Below are 20,699 nucleotides of genomic sequence, written 5' to 3'. Positions count from 1 at the left end.
CAGAGAAACTTGTTGGGCAAATGCCATTAACACTTGGAAGAATAACGACTCAATAAATTGATTTATATTTTTATAAATAATGACTACATCCCCAAATGGATTTATAAATTAATTGCTGTCTTATTGGAACAAAAACCTTCTTTTGTGGACATGATTGATGTTATCTGTCTAAGTCCTTGTTCTGGACCCCCCTCCTTCTTAGTTAGTCTATCACAGCTGGAGCTTTAATTTACTGATCATATTAACTCTGATTAATAACTAACAATAGTGTCTTCTCATTTATCAACAGTCAGCCATCACAAAATGGAACTGGAATTGGACAAACTTGCTGCCAAATTATCTGGGACTGGATAAGATGACCTTCAGTGTGCTGCTCAAAAACAGGTAATAAAACTGGGGATCTTGGAGGTCTGGTTGAGGGACAAGGTTCTCTGTGTCTGTATGTGTGTGTGTCTGTGTGTGTGTGTGTGTACACATATACATGTTTTACTAGCATACTTTTGGGAAAAGTAAAAACATTTTATCAGCAGGGGAATCTTTTATTTTATTCCTCTCCAGCCTCCCATCTTTTAAAAATATTGTTAAAATTATATGAGTATACTCTCTAAATGCCATTCTCTATAGTGAAAATATGTAAAAGGCAGTAACATTTGTTTCAGAGATGAAATTAGTGGATTTTAGTCTGAATTTTAAATATTTTTGACTTTGTGTGTTTAATAGTTCACTACTGTAAACACCAAAAGTTATTAACTTGAACATCATTATAATACTATACCTTTGTTTACAACAACATAATGAATGCGTATAAAGTGCCAAGCCAAATCAACTAGTCTAATCAGGAAAACATGTAAGTAAAACTGTCATGATTAAATTTTTCACTTTTCAGCCAGTTATGTTGGCACTGTCTTAACGATAGCCACAGTAGCATGTTATTTTACACACACATACACACACAACCCCCCCCCCCAGTACAATCTAATGAAATGATAATGTGATTTCAGCCTAGGAAACTATATGTAATTTATTTTGCACAAAAGTATGAACACTTTGTTGTGGATATATTAACATGGTTTTAAAAAAATGTTTAAAGTTTCAGTGAAAACTATAAGGCATAAACTTTAAAACTTTGGATTTTTAATCAAGTATAATACATTTTCAAATAAGATATATTTATATGAGATTCCCTTTATTGTTTGAGTCATCTGTGTGCTTATAGCTAAGATTGAGAGTTATCATCTATATGATCTTTGTGATACAGAATGTATTTCCATATCGTTTTGCAAAAATATTGAGTATCTTTTTGTTTGTTTGTTTGTTTGTTTGTTTTTTTGAGACGGAGTTTTGCTCTTGTTACCCAGGCTGGAGTGCAATGGTGTGATCTCGGCTCACTGCAACCTCCGCCTCCTGGGTTCAGGCAATTCTCCTGCCTCAGCCTCCTGAGTAGCTGGGATTACAGGCACGCACCACCATGCCCAGCTAATTTTTTGTATTTTTAGTAGAGACGGGGTTTCACCATGTTGACCAGGATGGTCTCGATCTCTTGACCTCGTGATCCACCCGCCTCGGCCTCCCAAAGTGCTGGGATTACAGGCTTGAGCTACCGCGCCTGGCCGTATCTTTTGTTTTTTTAAGAAAACAATGACAATAACATAGAATTGTCAAATCATTCTTTAGAAATCTGGATGAATATAAGAAAATATCTTAAGAGAGAGATTGTAGTATTTCCCAGAAGGAAGTTGTAGAGGCAGCTTTATTGCCAATAAAAGCTATAGCTTAGATGTGAGGTCACAATGGTATTTATAATATTTCACCCCTTAATTAAGCTCACCCACCCATCATAGAGAAAATTCAACAACCCAGAAGCTTACTGATCAACACCAGAGCCTTTCCCCAGCAAGCTTACCACCTGGCTGGCAGCAGTCCAGATGTACCGTATTTGTACACAAGCCCCCAGAGGTGTACTCCTACTGTCCCAAAGATGTTTGGAGAGGTGAGAGATGGGGTTGGTGGAGGAGAGGCCAGGTCCTCTGTTGAATCTGTAGTCACATGATGTTTATACAATATTAAATGTCTGCCTGGAAACAAACTAAGAAAGATAAGTAATTATTTTCCTGTTTGGAAAGTTTTGAGTTTATGTAGATTAACTCTATTATATTTTACTAAATTTATTTTCAGTCATGAATTGCTGCTTCCAGTCCACTAAATGGTCCTCTAGGGCCAACACATCCCTCAAAACATACTGCATTTGCTTTTTATAATGTTCACCTCTAAGTGAATTTGTGCTTTAAGAATTGCATGTTTTTGTTTTTGTTTAAGGACATTGGATCACTAACTATTAAAGTGTATTTTCCTAAGATCTGTGCAGGAGTGGGTGGGAAAAAAGAACTCCTACAAACTTAGCCAGAAACAACAGGTCAAAACAGTTTTCTTGGAAAAGGGTCATAAATTTTTAATAGAAACAGCTAGAATTTCATCTTAATAAGAACCTTAGATTTTTAAAGAATTGTATGAAAATCATTCTACCACAAACCTACCACACACAAGCTGTGATGAACCTAATTGATCCACCTTAGAAGGATTAAAGACACCTGAGGGTTTTCAATCTCTTCTCTCACTCTCCCATTTATTTTAAGAATGTTATTTATGAGTTTTGATTAATATTGAACTGGTAAGGAAATTGTTAGTTTCTTGATGACACCCTCTTGTCTCTCTTATTTAGACTTACCTGAAAATGCTGATGTTTTTTAATAGTACTATGTTGACAAAATGGTTATCTGAAAGATACATGCTTGAAAATGAGACCAGGCCGGGTGTGGTGGCTCACGCCTGTAATCTTAGCACTTTGGGAAGCCAAGGCGGTTGGATCACGAGATCAGGAGTTCAAGACCAGCCTGGCCAAGATGGTGAAACCCCATCTCTACTAAAAATTCAAAAATTAGCCAGGCATGCTGATGGGTGCCTGTAATCCCAGCTACTCAGGAGGCTGAGGCATAGAATTGCTTGATCCCGGGAGGCGGAGGTTGCAGTGAGCCAAGATCACACCACTGCACTTCAGCTTGGATAACAGAGCAACACTTCATCTCAAAAACAAACAAAAAAATAGACCATAGGACATTGAGCTTTTAGAATGAGAGATATATATGCCATCCAACATCTACCAACTATGGTGTTTGGGGTTAGGGGTAGCCAAAGGAAAGAGTTCAGAGCAGTTTAGCTGAATATGCTCAGTTTTTTCTCCCAGATTTACCAATTAAATGAGTCACTTGTTCTCTTTTTGCCTCTTTTACTGGTAATATATTTGTAATAGTCTATCTCTATACTATGTTCTAGTGTATGTATGGGGCTGTGAATGTTGTCTGAGAACATAATATTAAAAGAAAAGTGAACTGAAATATACAAGTATGATAACAGTTAAAGAGAAGGAAAAAGAATCCTTTTTATTCACTTTAAATTCCTTTGTGCCTTGTCTTCAGCATTCATATAATAAGCAGACCATCTGTGGAATTAGTCTCCCCATATGCCTAGAGTGTACTAGACCTCCCTTTCCCCCTAAATAACATGGAGACTGGAAAGCAGGATTCCTGGGTTCTCAGGCACTTACATTTGACTTTAGATTTCCTTATCTTTAAAATGAAATAGTAATAATTGTAAAGCTACTTCATGGAGATTGTTGGCATGGTCAAGGGTGCTAAAGTATTTGGAAGTGTTTTTGAAAGCTGATAACATGATAGAGTCATCTCTCAGTATCCATTGGGGATTGGTCCCACGACCCTCTCAGGTACTAAATTCTGCAGACGCCAAGTCCCTGATATAAAATGGTGTTATATTTGCATATAACCTATGCATATCCTTCCATGTACTTTAAATCATTTCAAGATTACTTATAATACCTAATGCAATTCTCACACATCAGTTTATTTGTGTGGATTCAGTGTAATACTTTGCATGCAACAAATTCAAGTTTTGCTTTTTGGAACTCGGTGGAATGTTTTTTCCCAAAATATTTTCTGTCTGAGGTTGATTTAATTCATGGATGCAGAACCCACAGATACAAAGGCCCCACTGTACATATTCACAAAAGTAGTAACATAGCAGCAGTTTTGGTATCTAGTCAGGTAAGGAAGCTCTAAAGTCCATTAAGGCTTAGTAGAAAGTTGTAAGATTGAACACTCAGACCACTCAGGTTATGTGGACTCCAGGCCTAAACCAATAGTGAGAATCAGAACAAGTATCAGATCAGAAACCAGGCAATGGGCCCTTAGGTCTGGAAGATAAACAGAAAATGAGCCAGAAAGAAAGTCAAAACGCCAAGTGAACCACTCAGGTAATAAAGACTCAGGAGATAAAGACTTGAAGGAAGGTTCAGACACATGGAAGAGATCTGTGCGGCCACAAAAGTGTTGGTATCTGAGTCAATGCTGGCCTTTGTTTCATAGGCTGGTTCTGTGCCGACTCCAAAGGAAGGACAAATCTCGGAGCAGCTACCTGAGTCCTTGGCAAAAATGTGTTCTTCATTCACTATCTGACCTCATCTCAAAACACCTCCTTCCGATTCATGATGCTCTAAATAGAATGCTTTCTTTATGTTCTTTGGATTTTCTAAACACTTTCCTGCTTCAGGGTCTTGGTACTTGCAGTTCCCTCAGCTCTTCAAATGGTTGGTGCTGTCTTGTCCATCTGAGGCAAATGTTACCTCCTAAGGAGACTTTTCTATCTCACTCACCTAAAGGGATCCTCCAGGCTACCCTAGCATTCTACTCTACTGTGTTTTCTTGGGTTATTGCTATCGGAGATATTTGTTTCTGGTTATTGATTGTCTTTTGATCTTACCCTCTGTGGTAGCATGTAAACTCCATGAGAATAGCACTTTGTTTGCCTTATCCCGGCAATGTCTTCAGTGCCTAGAATAGCCCTTGAACACAGAGCAGGCTGTAAGTAGTGTCTGTTGAATTAATTAATTAAAAAAATGAGGAATAAGAATGTAGAGAAAAAATCAGCTCCTGACAGATGAGCACAGGGTAGGTATTCTTATGTGATGTTTAATTAATAGACATGTAGGCTTAAGAATATTTGCTGGAAAATCTGAAGTAAAAAAATATCCATATGCATATTAATTCTCTTCCTTTTCCAAATGTGGGTGAAAATCAGGTTATTTAAGCTGTGTGTGTTTAAAATAATATGTTGTAACAGCCACAAAAAGAATAAAATACCTAGGAATACAGCTAACCACAGATGTGAAACATCTCTACAACAAGAATTACAAACCACTGCTCAAGGAAATCAGAGATGGCAAAAGCAAATGGAAACATTTCATGCTCATGGATAGGAATGATTAGCATTGTTAAAATGGCCATACTGCCCAAAGTAATTTACAGATTCAATGCTATTCCTATCAAACTACCGGTAACATTCTTCACATAATTAGTTATTTTCAAATTCATATGGAACAAAAAAAGAGCCCCAATATCAAAGGCAATCCTAAGCAAAAAGAACAAAGCTGGAGGTATCATGTTACCTGACTTCAAGTTATACTACAAGGCTACAGTAACCAAAACAGCATGGTATGGTACAAAAACAGACACGAAGACCAATGGAATAGAATAGTGAGCCTAGAAATAATGCTACAGAGCTACAACCATCTGATCTTCAAAATTCACAAAAACAAGCAATGGGTAAAGGATTCTTTATTCAATAAATGGTGCTGGGATAACAGGCTAGTCATATGCAAAAGACTGAAACTGGACTCCTTCCTTACATCACATACAAAAATCAATTCGAGATTAATTAAAGACTTAAATATAAAACCTAAAACTACAAAAATGCTGGGAAATAACATAGGAAATACCATCTAGGATGTAGGCCTTGGCAAGGATTTCATGATGAAGATGGAAAAGCAACTGCAACAAAAACAAAAATTGACAAATGGGATCTAATAAGCTAAAGAGCTTCTGTCTGTTTACTCTGTTCAAATGAACTATGAACAGAGTAAAAAGACAACCTACAGAATGGGAGAAAATACTTGGAAACTACTCATCCAACAAAGTTCTAATATCCAGCATCTATAAGAAACTTAAATCAACAAGCAGAAAGCAAACAATCATATTAAAAAGTGGGCAAAGGACATAAACAGGCACTTTTCAAAGAAGACATACACATGTTCAACAAACATGAAAAAACCTCAGCATCACTAAATATTGGAGAAATGCAAATCAAAGACCCAATGAGATAGCATCTCATACCAGTCAGAATGGCTATTAACACAAAGTCAAAAAATAACATGCTGGGGAGGTTATGGAGAAAAGGGAATGCTTATATACGGCTGGTGGGCATGTAAGTTCAGCCCTTGTGGAAAACAGTGTAGCAATTTCTCAAAGAACTTAAAACAGAATTACCATTCAATTCAGCAATCCCATTACTGGGTTTATACCCAAAGGAATAGAAATCATTCTATAATAAAGGTGTATGCACGTATATGTTCATTGCAGCATTATTCACAATAGTTAAAGACATAGAATCAACCTAAATGCCCATCAATGGTAGACTGCATAAAGAATATGTGACACATATACACTACAGAAAGCTATGTAGCCATGAAAAAGAATAAGATCACATCCTTTGCAGGAATGTGGATGGAGTTGGAGACCATTATCCTAAGCCAACTAATGCAGGAACAGGAAACCAAATATTGCCTGTTCTCACATATAAGTGGGAGCTAAACACTGAGAATACACAGACACAAAGAAGGGACCAACAGACTCTGGGGCTTACTTGAGGGTAGAGAATGGGAGGAGGGAGAAGATTGAAAAGCTGCCTGTCAGGTGCTATGCTTATTACCTGGGTGATGAAATAATGTGTACACCAAACCCCTGTGACATGCAATTTAACTTTATGACAAACTTGCACATGTACCTCAGAACCTAAATTAAAAGTTAAATAAATAAATAAAATCCCCATTGTTGTTATTGTTATGTAAATTTGGCTCAGATTAAAGTAACAGAAAGCTGGTCTTTATTTTTAGTTAATTGATTCAAGTCATAACCTTTTGAGCAACAAGGTCTGTTTTATACTCCATGACTTACAAATCTTTTGACATTTGGGTGACAGAGTTTGTGTTTGTTAAATGATACAAAAAAATGCAAGTTGAAGACTTAAAAGTGGAGTTAGCTGAAAACAGTATCCTAAGCTTTTCTAAATTAATTATAAGTTATTATTTTGAGGCATTTGAAGAAGGGTATAGTAGGTGAGGCCTGAGAAAACAGATTCTGCATATATAATATATGTGTTTCAATTTAGAAAGTTTTCTATTGTGAAAAATAAAGACTCCCTAGAGTTTCAGAAAATCAACATATATATCAGTTCAACATCTTTACCTTTGATGCTATCTAAGAATAAGTACAGTGATTGTACATTGATCTTTTGAAGTAATAAAGGTACTTTTCACAGTTTCTTACTATTGGTTTTTTTCTTTTGTTCTCACCTACTTTAAAATAAATCCAGACTAGAGAATGAGATGGTGATTGCATTTGCAGGAGAGTGGACCAAAAGGAGCACACCCTTCCCTCATTCATGGAGAAGCTCCAGATTGCCATTTTGATATTGTTTTCTTTGTCACTGGAATAAATTTATGTATTTCTTTTCTCTTTACCTTATTTATTCCAAACTAATTCCCAAGAACTGTGTTGAAAATAATCTGTGAATACAGTGCAGTGCTGTGCTATTTTAACCATCTAAATATACTGCATATGAGTTTGGCTTCAAGTTGAGCAAACACAATTAAATATGATGGCAGGAACAGCAGAAGGGGTGGTGGAGGCAGATTTCTGGCTGTCACTTTGGGGCCTGTCCAGGTGGACAATAACCATACATCTGAGAGGAAACAGAGATTAGAAAACATGTTTTAAAAGAGGCATTGATCTGTGGAGTTGATTGTTTGCTTTTAATGATAATAATTATTAAAATACCTTTACCCTATATCAGATTATAGTGTGTGCCCCGTGGTGTGTAGAGAGTAGAAAATATTGTCTCTGGCCTCAAACTGCACACACTGCACTCTCAAATGACTGTTCTCAGGCAGTGCTACCATTAGCACAATGTTTATAGTTGCTCACAGCAGTAAATTCCTGGTGCAGCAGCAGGCGGCCTGGTTATGGAGAAGTGGGTTTAAGAAAAAGGAGAAGCTGATTTTATGAGTACACACCTCTGAGTCATTACATACATATGCCATGCCATTCAAATTTGGTGGTTTTTTTCATGCTCCATTTCCCTAGAAAATTATTTTCTTCCTTCCTCCACCAAAAGACCTCAGACTCAGTGACTCTCTCTACCCATCATCTTCTCAAACAAGAGAAAGGTTTTCTCTTATTCTGAAATCTACAGCAGCATTTTTGCACAGAGATTTTATTTTTGCACAGAGATTGTCTAACATGTATTTAAAATGCATACAATTTTTGTTTGTTTGTTTTTGTTCTTGTTTTTTTGAGATGGAGTCTCTCTTACTCTGTCACCAGGCTGGAGTACAGTGGCACAATCTTGGCTCACTTCAACCTCCACCTCCCAGGTTCAAGTGATTCTCCTGCCTCAGCCTCCCAAGTGGCTAGGACTACAGGCACATGCCACCACGCCCAGCTAATTTTTGTATTAAAATGCATAAATTTAACAATCTGATCTTCAGAATTTCTAGGGCTAAGGGAATTGGTACATGAACCAAACAAACTCATACATGTGTGTTATTTCTGATGGGTAACTTGTATGTCTGTTGTTTTTTATGGTGTATAAAGCGCTTTCACCCTAATCTCCTTTGATTCTCACTACAACCATGTAACAAGAGACAGGTACTCTTGAGGATACAGAACATTAAATAATATGCCCAAGATCACAGACATTTCATGGCAGCTCAAAAGAGCCCCAAGATGAAGGCTTCTGGTTTTGTATTAGCCATCGTATCTGGTACTTTATCTACCAATATATACCACACTTCTGGTCAATTTTTTAATTAGCTGCATATTTACTATAATAATACTGATGATAATGAAGATAGCAAACACACAGAGTGCTTGCCATATGGCTGGCATAATTTAGGTGATTTATATACACATGTTTAACTGTAAATCCTTATAAATAACCTTATAGAGTAGGTACCTTATTATTATTTTCCTGATAAGGACACTAAGGCACAGAGGTACAGAGCTCTAAGAGATGGTGCTTAGATTTTGGCTCAAGGCCATGTTCTTAATCACTTCCCTCTAGGGCTTCTGTAGAGTCTCTATAATGCTTTGCTTATTTTCCTCATTCAACATTTTTGAACATCTCTTAAATGAAAGACATTTATGTAGAATAAAATAACAATGTAGTAGTGATACCCCTTATGCTAGGGATATCCCAGTATCCTTCAAAGGACCCCCTAGTGCTACTCTGCAAAATTTTTAATCCATTTTGAATTTTCACTTTGGTTGTCTCCCTTGTTCAAGCTCCCAAATCCCTCTTGCTGATTTGCCACCAACTACCTTACCAGGAAGATTAAAGCCATCTAATGTGAAACTCCCAACTTTCCTTCCTAAACCTCAATTTTGTTTTATCATCTCCAGTCCTTTGCCTACTATCCTCTAGCCTTGGAGAAAGAGCCATCTTCTAGTTAAAATTTGAGAGGTAAATTGACTATGGGATATTGGGCTAAAATATTTGGACATTAACCAGTAGGTTTGAGGGAATCATCAAAGCCTTTAAGCCTAGGAGTGACAGAACCAGAGAGCTACTTTAGCATATTAACACCTGGAGTGGAGGAACAGGAGGAAAGATTGGGTTAGGGATTATGGCTGGAGACTGAGGAAGAGATTATACAACACAGATATAAAATAAACTTCCAGGGAAGCTTAGGGGCTCCGAAAAATCTATTCTTAACAATATTACCTCCCTGGAGACAGTGTGATCCAGATATTCTTAAAGTAGAAAGGTGCTGTGCTTATCTTTTCTTCAGAGAATGTCAGTTCAGATCTTCCAAGAAGCAGATGCCAAGACAGAAGTCAAGGTGCAAGAGGATTTTGGAGAGAAATGCATATGAAGGATGAAAAGGAGGAAGTAGCAGTAGTTAGGAAAGGCTTCAGACTGAGCTTAACTTCAGACTGAGTTGCTGATCTGATACCTGTGAATGGAGAGAGGGAAGGAGGACTGGGGAGGAAGAGTCTCAGACAGCAAGATTTTGACAAGGTCAAGGGGATACCTGGAGCTAATAAAGTCACCCACTAGAAAAGTCCCATGCCTTGTAGGATGGACTAGCACTAGTACCTACACCTTGCTCAGACACTGGCTGTAAACAGCTTGGTAGAAGCATGATCTCAGCAAAAATACCATGATAGATACAGAGGAATGACAGCTGGGGCCGTTAGTCAACTATGCTAACAGTAGAAGATTTGAGTGATACATTTCTATGGCTACCATAGCAGGGACAGAAAGAATAATTCTCTTACCTATGGGAAAATTATATGGATATGTGTTATATACATTAATAAGAATGAAATATAAATAAAGGTCTCCATTACTTTAGTGAAGTACAAAATAGGCAACCTAAATAAATATGTTAAATGTTATTGACAGAAATGCACAACTGGCAACATTTTGATGAAAGAAAGGTATAATAATTTTCTCAAAAGCAGCCATGAGAGAATTTTTGCTTGTCAAATTGAACCAAAATTCACTTTGTAATGAATTTTCTTCTACTTAATTATGCATTCACATACTGGCACTTTTGGATTCTTGCGCTGGATCAAAAACTATTTAAAAACTTACTTGTATAGAGTTAGAGTACTTTTTTTTTCAGTGACTATTCCCCTATCATATACTGTTCAAACCCAAAAGCTTCTGTGATTTTTTTTTTTTTTTGGAAAAATGTTTCAGCATAGTTTCTAGAAGGAGTAGCTGTCATAGGCCCATTGATTCAGTTTGATTGAAGATGAAGAGAGAATTGACTTCTGGAAGGCTTATTGATCACCATTGGATATCTGTTTGTTTATGATGCTATATCAGCATAAAGAGAGGAAATTATCTCTTTGAAGATATTTTTACTATGACAATTATGAGAGGAATTTAAATTCCTGAAGCTTTTCCAGGCGTGTGGTGCAAGTATTAGTGGATCTACCATTCTGGGGTCTGGAGGATGGTGGCCCTCTTCTCGCAGATCCGTTAGTCAGTGCCCTAATGGGACATGTGTGTCGAGGCTCTGACCCCACATTTCCTTTCTGCTCTGACCCCACATTTCCTTTCTGCTCTGCCCTAGCAGAGGTTCTCCATGAGGCATCTGCCTCTGCATAAAACTTCTGCCTGACATCCATGCGTTTCCATGCATCCTGTGAAATCCAGGCAGAGGTTTCCAAACCTCAATTCTTGTCTTCTGTGTACCTGCAGTAACAAACCATGTGGAAGCTGCCAAGGTTTGGGGTTTGCACCCTCTGACGCAATGGCCTGAGCTGTACCTTGGCCCCTTCTATCCAAGGCTGGAGCTGAAGCAGCTGGGATACAGGGAACCACGTCCCAAGGCTGCACAGAGCAGCGGGCCCTGGGCACAGGTCACGAAGCATTTTTCCCTTCTAGATCTCCAGGCCTGTGATGGGAAGGGCTGCCGTGAAGATCTCTGACTAGCTGTGGAGACATTTTCCTCATTGTCTTGGTGATTAACATTCAGCTCCTTGTTACTTATGCAAATTTCTGCAGCGGGCTTAAATTTCTCTGCAGAAAATGGGGTTTCCTTTTCTATCACATCATCAGGCTGCAAATTTTCCAAACTTTTATGCTCTATTTCCTCTTTAACACTTTGCCACTTAGAAATTTCTTCTGCCAGATACCCTAAATCATCTCTCTCAAGTTCAAAGTTTAATAACTTCCCTATTGGATTTCAGACATGCGTGGGGCCTGTAGTTGCTTTGTTTTGGCCAATGTCTCTCATTTGGAACAGGTGTATATACCCAATGCCTGTACTCTCGTTGTGTCTGGGAAGTAACCAACTTGCTTTTGATTTTACGGGCTCATAGGTGGAGGGACTTGCCTTGTTTCAGATGAGATTTTGGACTTGGACTTTTGGGTTAATGCTGGAATGACTGGGGGACTGTTGGGAAGGTATGATTGTGTTTTGAACTGTGAGGACATGAGATTTTGGAGGGGCCAGTGGCAGAATGATATGGTTTGGCTGTGTCCCCATTCCAAATCTCATCTTAAATTGTAGTTTCCATAATTCCCCTGTGTTGTGGGAGGGACTCGGTGGGAGGCTGACTCATGGGGGTGGTTTCCCTATACTGTTCTCGTGATAGTGAGTTCCTATGAGACCTGATTGTTTTATAAGGGGCTTCTCCCTTCATGTGGCTCTCATTCTTTTCTCTCCTGCTGCCTTGTGGACATGTTTGTTTCTCCCTCCACCATAGCTGTAAGTTTCCTGAGGCTTCCCTCTCCCTGTGGGACAGTGAGTCAATTAAGCCTCTTTACTTTATAAATTGCCCAGTCTTGGGTATGTCCTTATAGCAGTGTAAGGATGGACTAATATAATAATACTGTAAATATTACAGTATTTTTTGATGTGATGTATGTTAAATTAGTTTGGATACTTGTAGGACTTTCTTATACTGTAAGTGAAACTCATACCTTAGTGTACCTTGGGGATACAGCTCTAAATCTGAGCTTTTTTTTACCTCATAATATGAAGTCTGGTGAAAAAAAAATTTAATCAGTATGTTTTTATATCCAGAATAGTTAAAAGTTTTATTTTATAATAAACTATAAGAAATATTTATACATGTATTATTTCAAATGGTACAGGAAGATATAAAATATAAAATACCCCCCGCCAGCTCCTGAATCACACAAGTCCCATTCTAATTATAACCATTTGAAGCATTTCTGTTTTTATTTATTTGTTGATAGAGCTAAGGGATATGCTATGACACTATGTTTTTAAATTTATCAGCTTATGTTATTGACTCCTTGCAATGTAAATACAGAATTTAACTCAAATTACCATCTCTTCTTCTCCTTCCCATCAAACTCTGCTAATAAAAATTTTAATTTTAGTTTTCCATTGGTTACCTTTATGTGATATAACCTCTATTTTAAAATAATTTCTCTGCTTGTATTTTATTTTTTAAAGACTTACATAAAGTAAAATTCAGTGTTCTTGTACAGTTCTAAGTTATGACAAATGAATAAAGTTATTTAACAATCACCACAATTAAAATACAGAAAGTTTTATCATCTCCAAAAATTCCTCTATGCTGACCCTTTGTTACTTCCTAACTCCATACCAACCTGTGGCAACCACTGACCTCTTCTCTATCCCTATATGTTTATCTTTTCAAGGATGTTATAGCAATGGATTCCTCCATTTGTCCTTTTTTTGTATAATAGTAGTTCATTATATGGTTTTGCCACAGTTTTTGATCCATTCACCTTTTAAAGGACATTTGCGTTGTTTCCAGTATTTGGTGATTGTGAATAAAGCCTCTAAGAACATTTGTATACAGGTTTTGCATGAATATAGCCTTTTAATTTAACTTGGATAATATGTGGGAGTGGGAGTGCTGGTCGTACTATACATTTATGCTTACAGTTATGAAGAAACTATGACTTCTTGTGTTTTATGCTCCCTCTGAGAACACTGACGCCAGACTGAATCTTCTTCCCTGTCCTCTTCCTGAATGCCCTTAGGGACTTTTTCCCTCGGTCATTCTTAAATGAGATTGTGTCTATGTATGAGTCTTTGGTTTCTCTTGGCACTGAGTAGGCCACATCAATATTGTGTTTTTGTTCAGATAACAGGATATTTTTTCTTATTTTTGATTATTCTCCTTGCCCCAGGCCCCAGTTACATCTTAACTTCCCTTCTGGAATTCTTAAGACAGATGTTGTGATACCTTCTTTCCTTAGACATTGCTAAAGGCTTGTTAGCCTCAGCCCTCTCATTTTCACTTTCTACATCCTTCCCTTCTCTTTGCCTGTAGCCACCTCATGCTCATATAGCCTCAGGTGATTATCTCAGGTATTGAAATCAAATGCCTTCAGGGACTGGGCAAATAATGTAAATATGTCAAGGCAAAGTATAATACAATAGGGGAAGGTGAATGCATTCACTTCTATTTTTACACGGTTCTATGCTAGCTAAATAACGCTTGTCATCAAAATGGATTAGGCCCAATGATATGATTAGGCCCACCACTAAATCCATGCCCCCCAAATCTTGAATCTATAGCTCTAGTCTTCATTGTTCAACAACACCTCTAGATTCCATATTCTTGGATTTTTTCCCCCAGAATAATATTTATTTGTCTAGGTCTTACTCTGTCACGTAGGCTGGAGTGCATTGGTTCAATCTCGGCTCACCACAGCATCTATGCTCCAGGCCCAAGTGATCCTCCCTCCTCAGCCTTCTGAATAGCTGGGACTACAGGCTCACTGAGCTAATCTTTGTATTTTTAGTAGAGAAAGGGTTTTGCCATGTTGCCTGGGCTGGTCTCAAACTCCTGGGCTCAAGCAATCCACTTGCCTCAGCCTCCCAAAGTGCTCAGATTACAAGTGTGAGCCACCACAGCCAGCCCATTATAATAATTTAATGCAATAACTCTCCTCTCACATAGAAGTCAGACTATGATAATTACCTTCATCTAAAAACTGCCCCCACTTCAGAGTTGTATAACTTCTGTATTAATGGCACTAACAGGTTGCTGGCCTTAGCCTAGAAAACTTGAAGTACTTTGCAAAGTTTCTATTTCTCATCTATATTCTGTTAGACCACACATGCCTCTGAGTATTTCCTCTAAAGATGTCTCACATCCATTTCTTTTTGTTCCCATATGCCTCCACTCTCAAAATTCAGTGCCTTCACCCATTCATGCCTCCATAGCCTTTTTCACTCTAGTAGGAATATCTCTAATCTGCTGGATTAACTTTGTTTTTCTCCTTACATTTTTCCTTCACTATATAACCAATTACAAATAACTGACCATTGATGGTGGCTCACACCTGTAATCCCAGAACTTTGGGAGGCCCAGGTGAGTGGATTGCTTGAGCCCAGGAGTTCGAGACCAGCCTGGACAACATGCAGAAACCCTATCTCTACAAAAAATACAAAAATTAGCTGGGTGTCGTGGCATGCACCTGTGGTTCCAGCTACTCCGAGGGCTGAGGTGGCAGGATTGCTTGAGCCCAGAAGATCAGGACTGTAGTGAGCCATGATTGCATCACTGCACTCCAGCCTAGGTAAATTGCAAATAATACTAACATTTTTAAAACAAAGAAATAGTATATTTACAATCTCATCCCACCATGCTGACTCAGCCCTCTTCTCCTCATTCTCTTTATATGTATACAATACACACCTCATTTTACACAGTCACAATGAGGGGATCTGTACTTACAATGGGGGGTTCTACATTTTTCACAGAACTATTCTGTGATTCATCCATGTAAAGATACATAGTTTTTATTTTTAACAGCTTAGCTTTATGTCAAATTAATGTAGCACAATTCACCTAATAATTTCCCTATTCCTGTACATTTAAGGCTGCTTCCAGATTTTTGCTTTGCTGCTTTTACATATTAAACTGCCATGAATACACAAATAACTTTCTAATGCTGATAGAATAAGGGTGAAACATAAAAGGACACAGAGAAATCTGTTTTACAAAATACCAAATATCAAAGGGATAAGAGCTGGAGTGAATTACAGAGATTTCTAATTTTTTTTGCTGCCACATCCACTTCAAAACGTGCTGTGGTTACACATTGACTGTAGCACAAAATCCAAACTCTTCAGTCCCAATGTCAAGGTATCCTTCACCTGGTCCTCTCATTCACCAAGTGCCTCCTCTGTAATGTGGCCCACCATCCCATTGACCACTCTGGGGTACAATCCTACAAGGTTCAAATCCTTTCTCTACCACTTTCTCTAGGCCTCCTTTTTCTTACCCCTTTTCTTATCCCTATTTCTTATGACAGGGAAAATAGTAGCATCTTTCTTGTTGAGTGGCTGGGCAGATAAGAAAAACTTAACTTTCAGCAGGTCATTAGTACAAGGCCTGAAACATAGGAAATTCTCTGTAAATGTGAGTTATTATTATTTCTAGCTATTATTCGATCCTCCTGTTTGGACAGGTCAAAGCAAGTTGCGAGGGTAAACAGTGGGCCAGGGACTAAATAGTAAGGTACAGCCCAAGACTCCAAGTAATTGCAAAATGAGGACATGGCTGAGAAGAAGCAGAAATGAGAGGAGGAGTTACCCAGAGCAGTCTTCATTAAGTGCTGGCTGTGTGATGTATGTCTGGGTTCAAGGCAGAGGGTGAGTCAGGAAGCTGTTGCTGGCTATATTCATGAGCCAAAGGCAGGGAATGCTACTGCCCAGTGGGTTTACTTTACCTGCTGCCTAGATAGAGCTGATTTATCAAGACAGGGGAATTGCAATAGAGAAAGAGTAATTCACACACGGCTGGCTGTGTGGGAGACTGGAGTTTTATTATTATTCAAATCCGTCTCCCAAGAATTTGAGGGTTGGAGTTTTTTAGGATAATTTGGTAGGTAGTGGGCCAGTGAGTTGGGAGTGCTAATTGGTCAGGTCAGAGATGAAATCATAGGGAGTTGAAGCTGTCCCCTTGTGCTGACAGTTCCTGGGTGGGGGCCGCAAGACCAAAAAAGCCAGTTTATCAATCTGGGTGGTGCCAGCTGATTTACTGAGTGCAGGGTCTGCAAAATATCTCAAGTACTGATCTTAGGTTTTATCATAGTGATTGTATCCCCAGGAACAATTTGGGAGGTTTAGAGTCTTGCAGACCCCAGTTGCATGACTTCTAAAACATAATTTCTAATCTTCTGGCTAATTTGTTAGTCCTGCAAAGGCAGTCTAGTCTCCAGGCAGGAAGAGGGTTTGTTTTGGGAAAGGTCTGTTATCATCTTTGTTTCAAAGCTAAACTGTAAACTGAGTTCCTCCCAAAGTTAGTTCAGCCTATGCCTAGGAATGAACAAGTACAGCTTGAAGGTTAGAAGCAAGATGGAGTTAGTTAGGTCAGCTCTCTTTCACTGTAATAATTTTCTCAGAGTTTTGCAAAGGCAGTTTCAGGAACGTGTGGCCACAAAGGGCTAATACTTGGCATTCTTTCAGTGATCTACTGTGAAACAGGTCCTGTGTCCAGTTGTGGATTTTGATTTACATAGAAATCAGAACATAGACATGGAATTACCAACATCAAGAATGAAACTTGATACAGGCATCTGCCCTCACGGATGGGGATTATTTATAATTTCATGGCCAGGATTAAGGTTCTGGCGAAGCGGCATTGTTGTTTGGGGTAAATACCTGGGGTTTGTTGTCTCATGCCAGGGGAATCAAGGATGCCAACACAAGAAGTGAGTTTAAGAGTGGAGGTTTAATAGGCAAAAGAAAGAGAAAGGAGAACAGCTCTTTCTCTTGGGAGAGTGACAGGTGCACCAGAACGTGACTTTGGCCCACAGTGGAGTGCACGGGATTTACAGACAGGCTCGAGGAGGTGTGTCTGATTTACAAAGGACCCACAGACTGGTTTGGAGCAGGGTGACATTTACATAGCCACCCCACCCTAATCTTATTATGCAAATAGGGTCTTTGCCTGGCTGGTGCCATGTTGTCTTCTCCTTACTGTACACATGGTTTTGCGAAGAGATGGGAAGATGGAGCCATTTTGAATGTGCCTAGTCCCCAGGTAGCCCCTTTCCTATTGGCATGCACCTGTGCAAGAGTCTACTTTGCCTTTCTATGTCTGCAGGTCGATTTTACAGGCTGCTTTTCATTAGAAAAGAAAATGACTTGGGGCTGCTTTTCATTAAAAGGAAAACCTTACCAAGGACTTTGTTACCCTTCCTCTCTAACTAATTTCTTCTTAACTCTTACATATTGGGAGATGAAAGACAGAACAGAGGTGACAGATGAGAAAACTGACACAACCAGAGTTGGAGAGATACCATTCAGAAATGAAGCATATCCCGATAACCACAAATGAGAGCTCCATGTTAATGACTTCTACAGCCTTGCCCAATTTTATCTGTTCTGCTTGTGCTGTCATCACCCCACTCTGCCTGTCAAAGACCCACTCAGGCCCTCCATCCCAAGCCCCTTTCCAGTTCTGTAGCTCTCAAAAACCTTCTGTTTTCCCAATTCTTGGGGCGTTTATACACTAAGTTATATATATCGATGTACAGCATGTGCTACCTTGTGAGGTTCACTCATACTTTTCTTGGTATCACTCATGCTTTTTGGTCTCCCTAAATACACTAATAGCCCCTGGAGAACAATGATCTTGGGTTCTTCCTGCTTGTCACTTGTACTGTAAAGCACAGTGGTGAGAGCAGAAAGCGTGTCTGTTCTGCTCACGCTTTTGGCTCCCAGTCTAAATTTATTGTTTTGAAGTGACGTGCTTTCGCTTATAGAACTTTCTGGGTAAGGAAAGAATCACCAAGAGAAAGAAGCCTTGTTAATTCATTTATTACATTTTTTTATTTTAGAGATAGAATCTTGCTCTGTTGCCCAGGCTGGAGAGCAGTAGCTTGATCACAGCTTACTGCGTCCTTGAATTCCTGGGCTCAAATGACCCTCCCACCTCAGCCTCCTGAGTGGCTGGGACTACAGGCATGAGCCACCATGCCTGGTTAGTTTTTTTTTTTTTTTAATATTTTTGTAGAGATGGGATCTTTCATCTGGTCTTAAGTGATCCTCCTGCCTCAGCCTCCCTAAGCACTGGGATTATAGGTGTAAGCTACCACACCTGGCCTCATTTTTAAAAACTTTAAAAAACAATGTTAGCCTGGGTGTGGTGGCTCATGCCTGTAATCCTAGCACTTTGGGAGGTCAAGGTGGGCAAATCACGAGGTCAGGAGTTTGAGACCAGCTTGGCCACATGGTGAAACCTCATCTCTACTAAAAATACAAAAATTAGCCAGGCATGGTGGTACCTACCTGTAATCTCAGCTACTCAGGAGGCTGAGGAAGGAGAATCCCTTGAACCTGGGAGGCAGAGGTCGCAGTGAGCCGGGATCATGTCACTGCACTCCAGCCTGGGCGACAGAGCAAGACTCTGTCTCAAAAACAAACAAACAAACAAAACAAAACAAAACAAAACAAAATGTTAAATCACATACATCCTCATTAGAAATTAAGCAATGACTGCAGATGTTGTATAAAGTTGCTAACCTTTTGCTCTGCTTTATCTTATAATACCACCCACCCAAGGTAACAAATCATTCCTGTTCTTTATTTCTCATTTAAACCTTAACATTGTCCTCATTCCAGAGTTTTAAAAGAAAAAGACAGGATAAATACTGTGATTTAGAAACATAACAGAAAAATAGAATATTCTATTTTTCCATTCACTTGAAGTTTTCTAAACCCACAAAGAGATATGAGATTTAGCTATTGACCTAGAAGCTTGTGGATCTCTTATTGTCAAATAATTGATTATTCCAGGTTAATGAATTAAACCTACTAACAGTCAGAGTCCTAAGATTAAAAAACAAGAAAACTGGTCTGGGCTGGCCAGATTTGGAAAGAAGTCAGTAACCTGATTAAGGCTTCGTTGTTTACCTAACTTGCCGTGAAGGCTCTTCTCACCAGCATTATTATCTTTGCTATATGTATTCATCTGGTTCAGCCCAGAATCAGTGATGAACACCTACAGGTTCATTTCAGCAAGTCAGAACTGTAAATGGCTCGAAGCTAGTTAGGACTCCCTGGAAATAGATAGCTTTGTATAAAGAACAATTCAGCTTTTTCTTATTTTATTATACAGAGAATATATTTGCTAGCAGACAAAGTATTATATAACCCACAAAATACACTGTGTTGATTATAAGAATACTTCCAGCCCATTTTTCAGTCCAGCAAGACTTGGAGTAAATAGATAAATCTGTGACTGTTTGTTCATTCTTCCATCCATCAAACATTCACTAGACATAGCAAATAAAGAAATGAGCCAGATACAGCCCCTGCTGTCAAGGAACTCAGAATCTAGTGGAGGAGATAGACTAAAAAGCAGTGGGTATAGCTATAATAGAGGTTTATGCAAGTTACCATAGAAGTACAGTAGAGGATCACAGAGGAGGGAAGATAACTCAAGCTGAATGCAGAGGGAGTCAGGACTTACATCTGGAAATGGGGATACTGGAGCTATGAGTCAGCCAGGAAGCCAAGGTGAGAGATAGTCTAGACAAAGGGTTGAACATAAGTAGTAACACAACATGAGATAAAGCATGTTGCATCCAGGTTTTTGGCTAGAGTGATGGTTTCTTCACTACATTTTTCACTTTTAAATCAATTCAATGTGCAACATACAGGCACAGTGAATGAATGTTAGCCTACTTAGGACAAAGTTAGATGCCAAAATGAATAAAGGGTGGTGGGAGTAGAAGGGGCACCTGTCCTATTTAGGTCAATCACTGGAGAATATTGAAAGAGTTACACATTCTTTCTTTCCAATCGTTGGTCTCATCCGACCCTAGAGGTTTTCAGGTATGTGTAAGCAATTGCAGGGCTTGTGTAGTTCATAGATCAAATGGCCTTGTAGGCTGTCACTAAAATTTTATTTGCCTTGTATTTATACAGCTGGATAGGATGTACCTTCATGAGGGCACCCTTGGTGCATGATTGATGGCTCTTCAGACAAGATGTGCTAGCTTAATACTGGCCTTGGTCAAGTAAGAGAGGTGTA

The 20,699-nt window shown here is 38.9% G+C and overlaps 1 protein-coding gene across 7 annotated transcripts in view; it reads left to right on the top strand.

Annotated features, from left to right (window-relative positions):
- The window catches only part of KIAA0825 (KIAA0825 ortholog), a 443,396-nt gene that overhangs the window by 212,619 nt on the left and 210,078 nt on the right, over nucleotides 1-20,699 (top strand). For 5 of the 7 annotated variants that reach the window (XM_037733312.1, XM_037733313.1, XM_037733308.1 and 2 more), the window contains 2 exons: nucleotides 290-384; nucleotides 4,437-5,285. In XM_037733312.1, the coding sequence (XP_037589240.1) occupies nucleotides 290-384; nucleotides 4,437-4,824 (483 nt within the window). In that variant the 3' untranslated portion in view covers nucleotides 4,825-5,285. Of the gene's footprint in view, nucleotides 1-289; nucleotides 385-1,823; nucleotides 2,895-4,436; nucleotides 5,286-20,699 lie in introns of those variants that run through there. The other 2 variants (XM_037733311.1, XM_037733314.1) reach the window with 2 other exon arrangements.

The sequence above is a fragment of the Cebus imitator genome, unplaced genomic scaffold, assembly GCF_001604975.1.
Source record: "Cebus imitator isolate Cc_AM_T3 unplaced genomic scaffold, Cebus_imitator-1.0 Scaffold515, whole genome shotgun sequence".
Taxonomy (NCBI): Eukaryota; Metazoa; Chordata; class Mammalia; order Primates; family Cebidae; genus Cebus; species Cebus imitator.
This window is presented reverse-complemented; position numbering and strand designations above follow the sequence as displayed.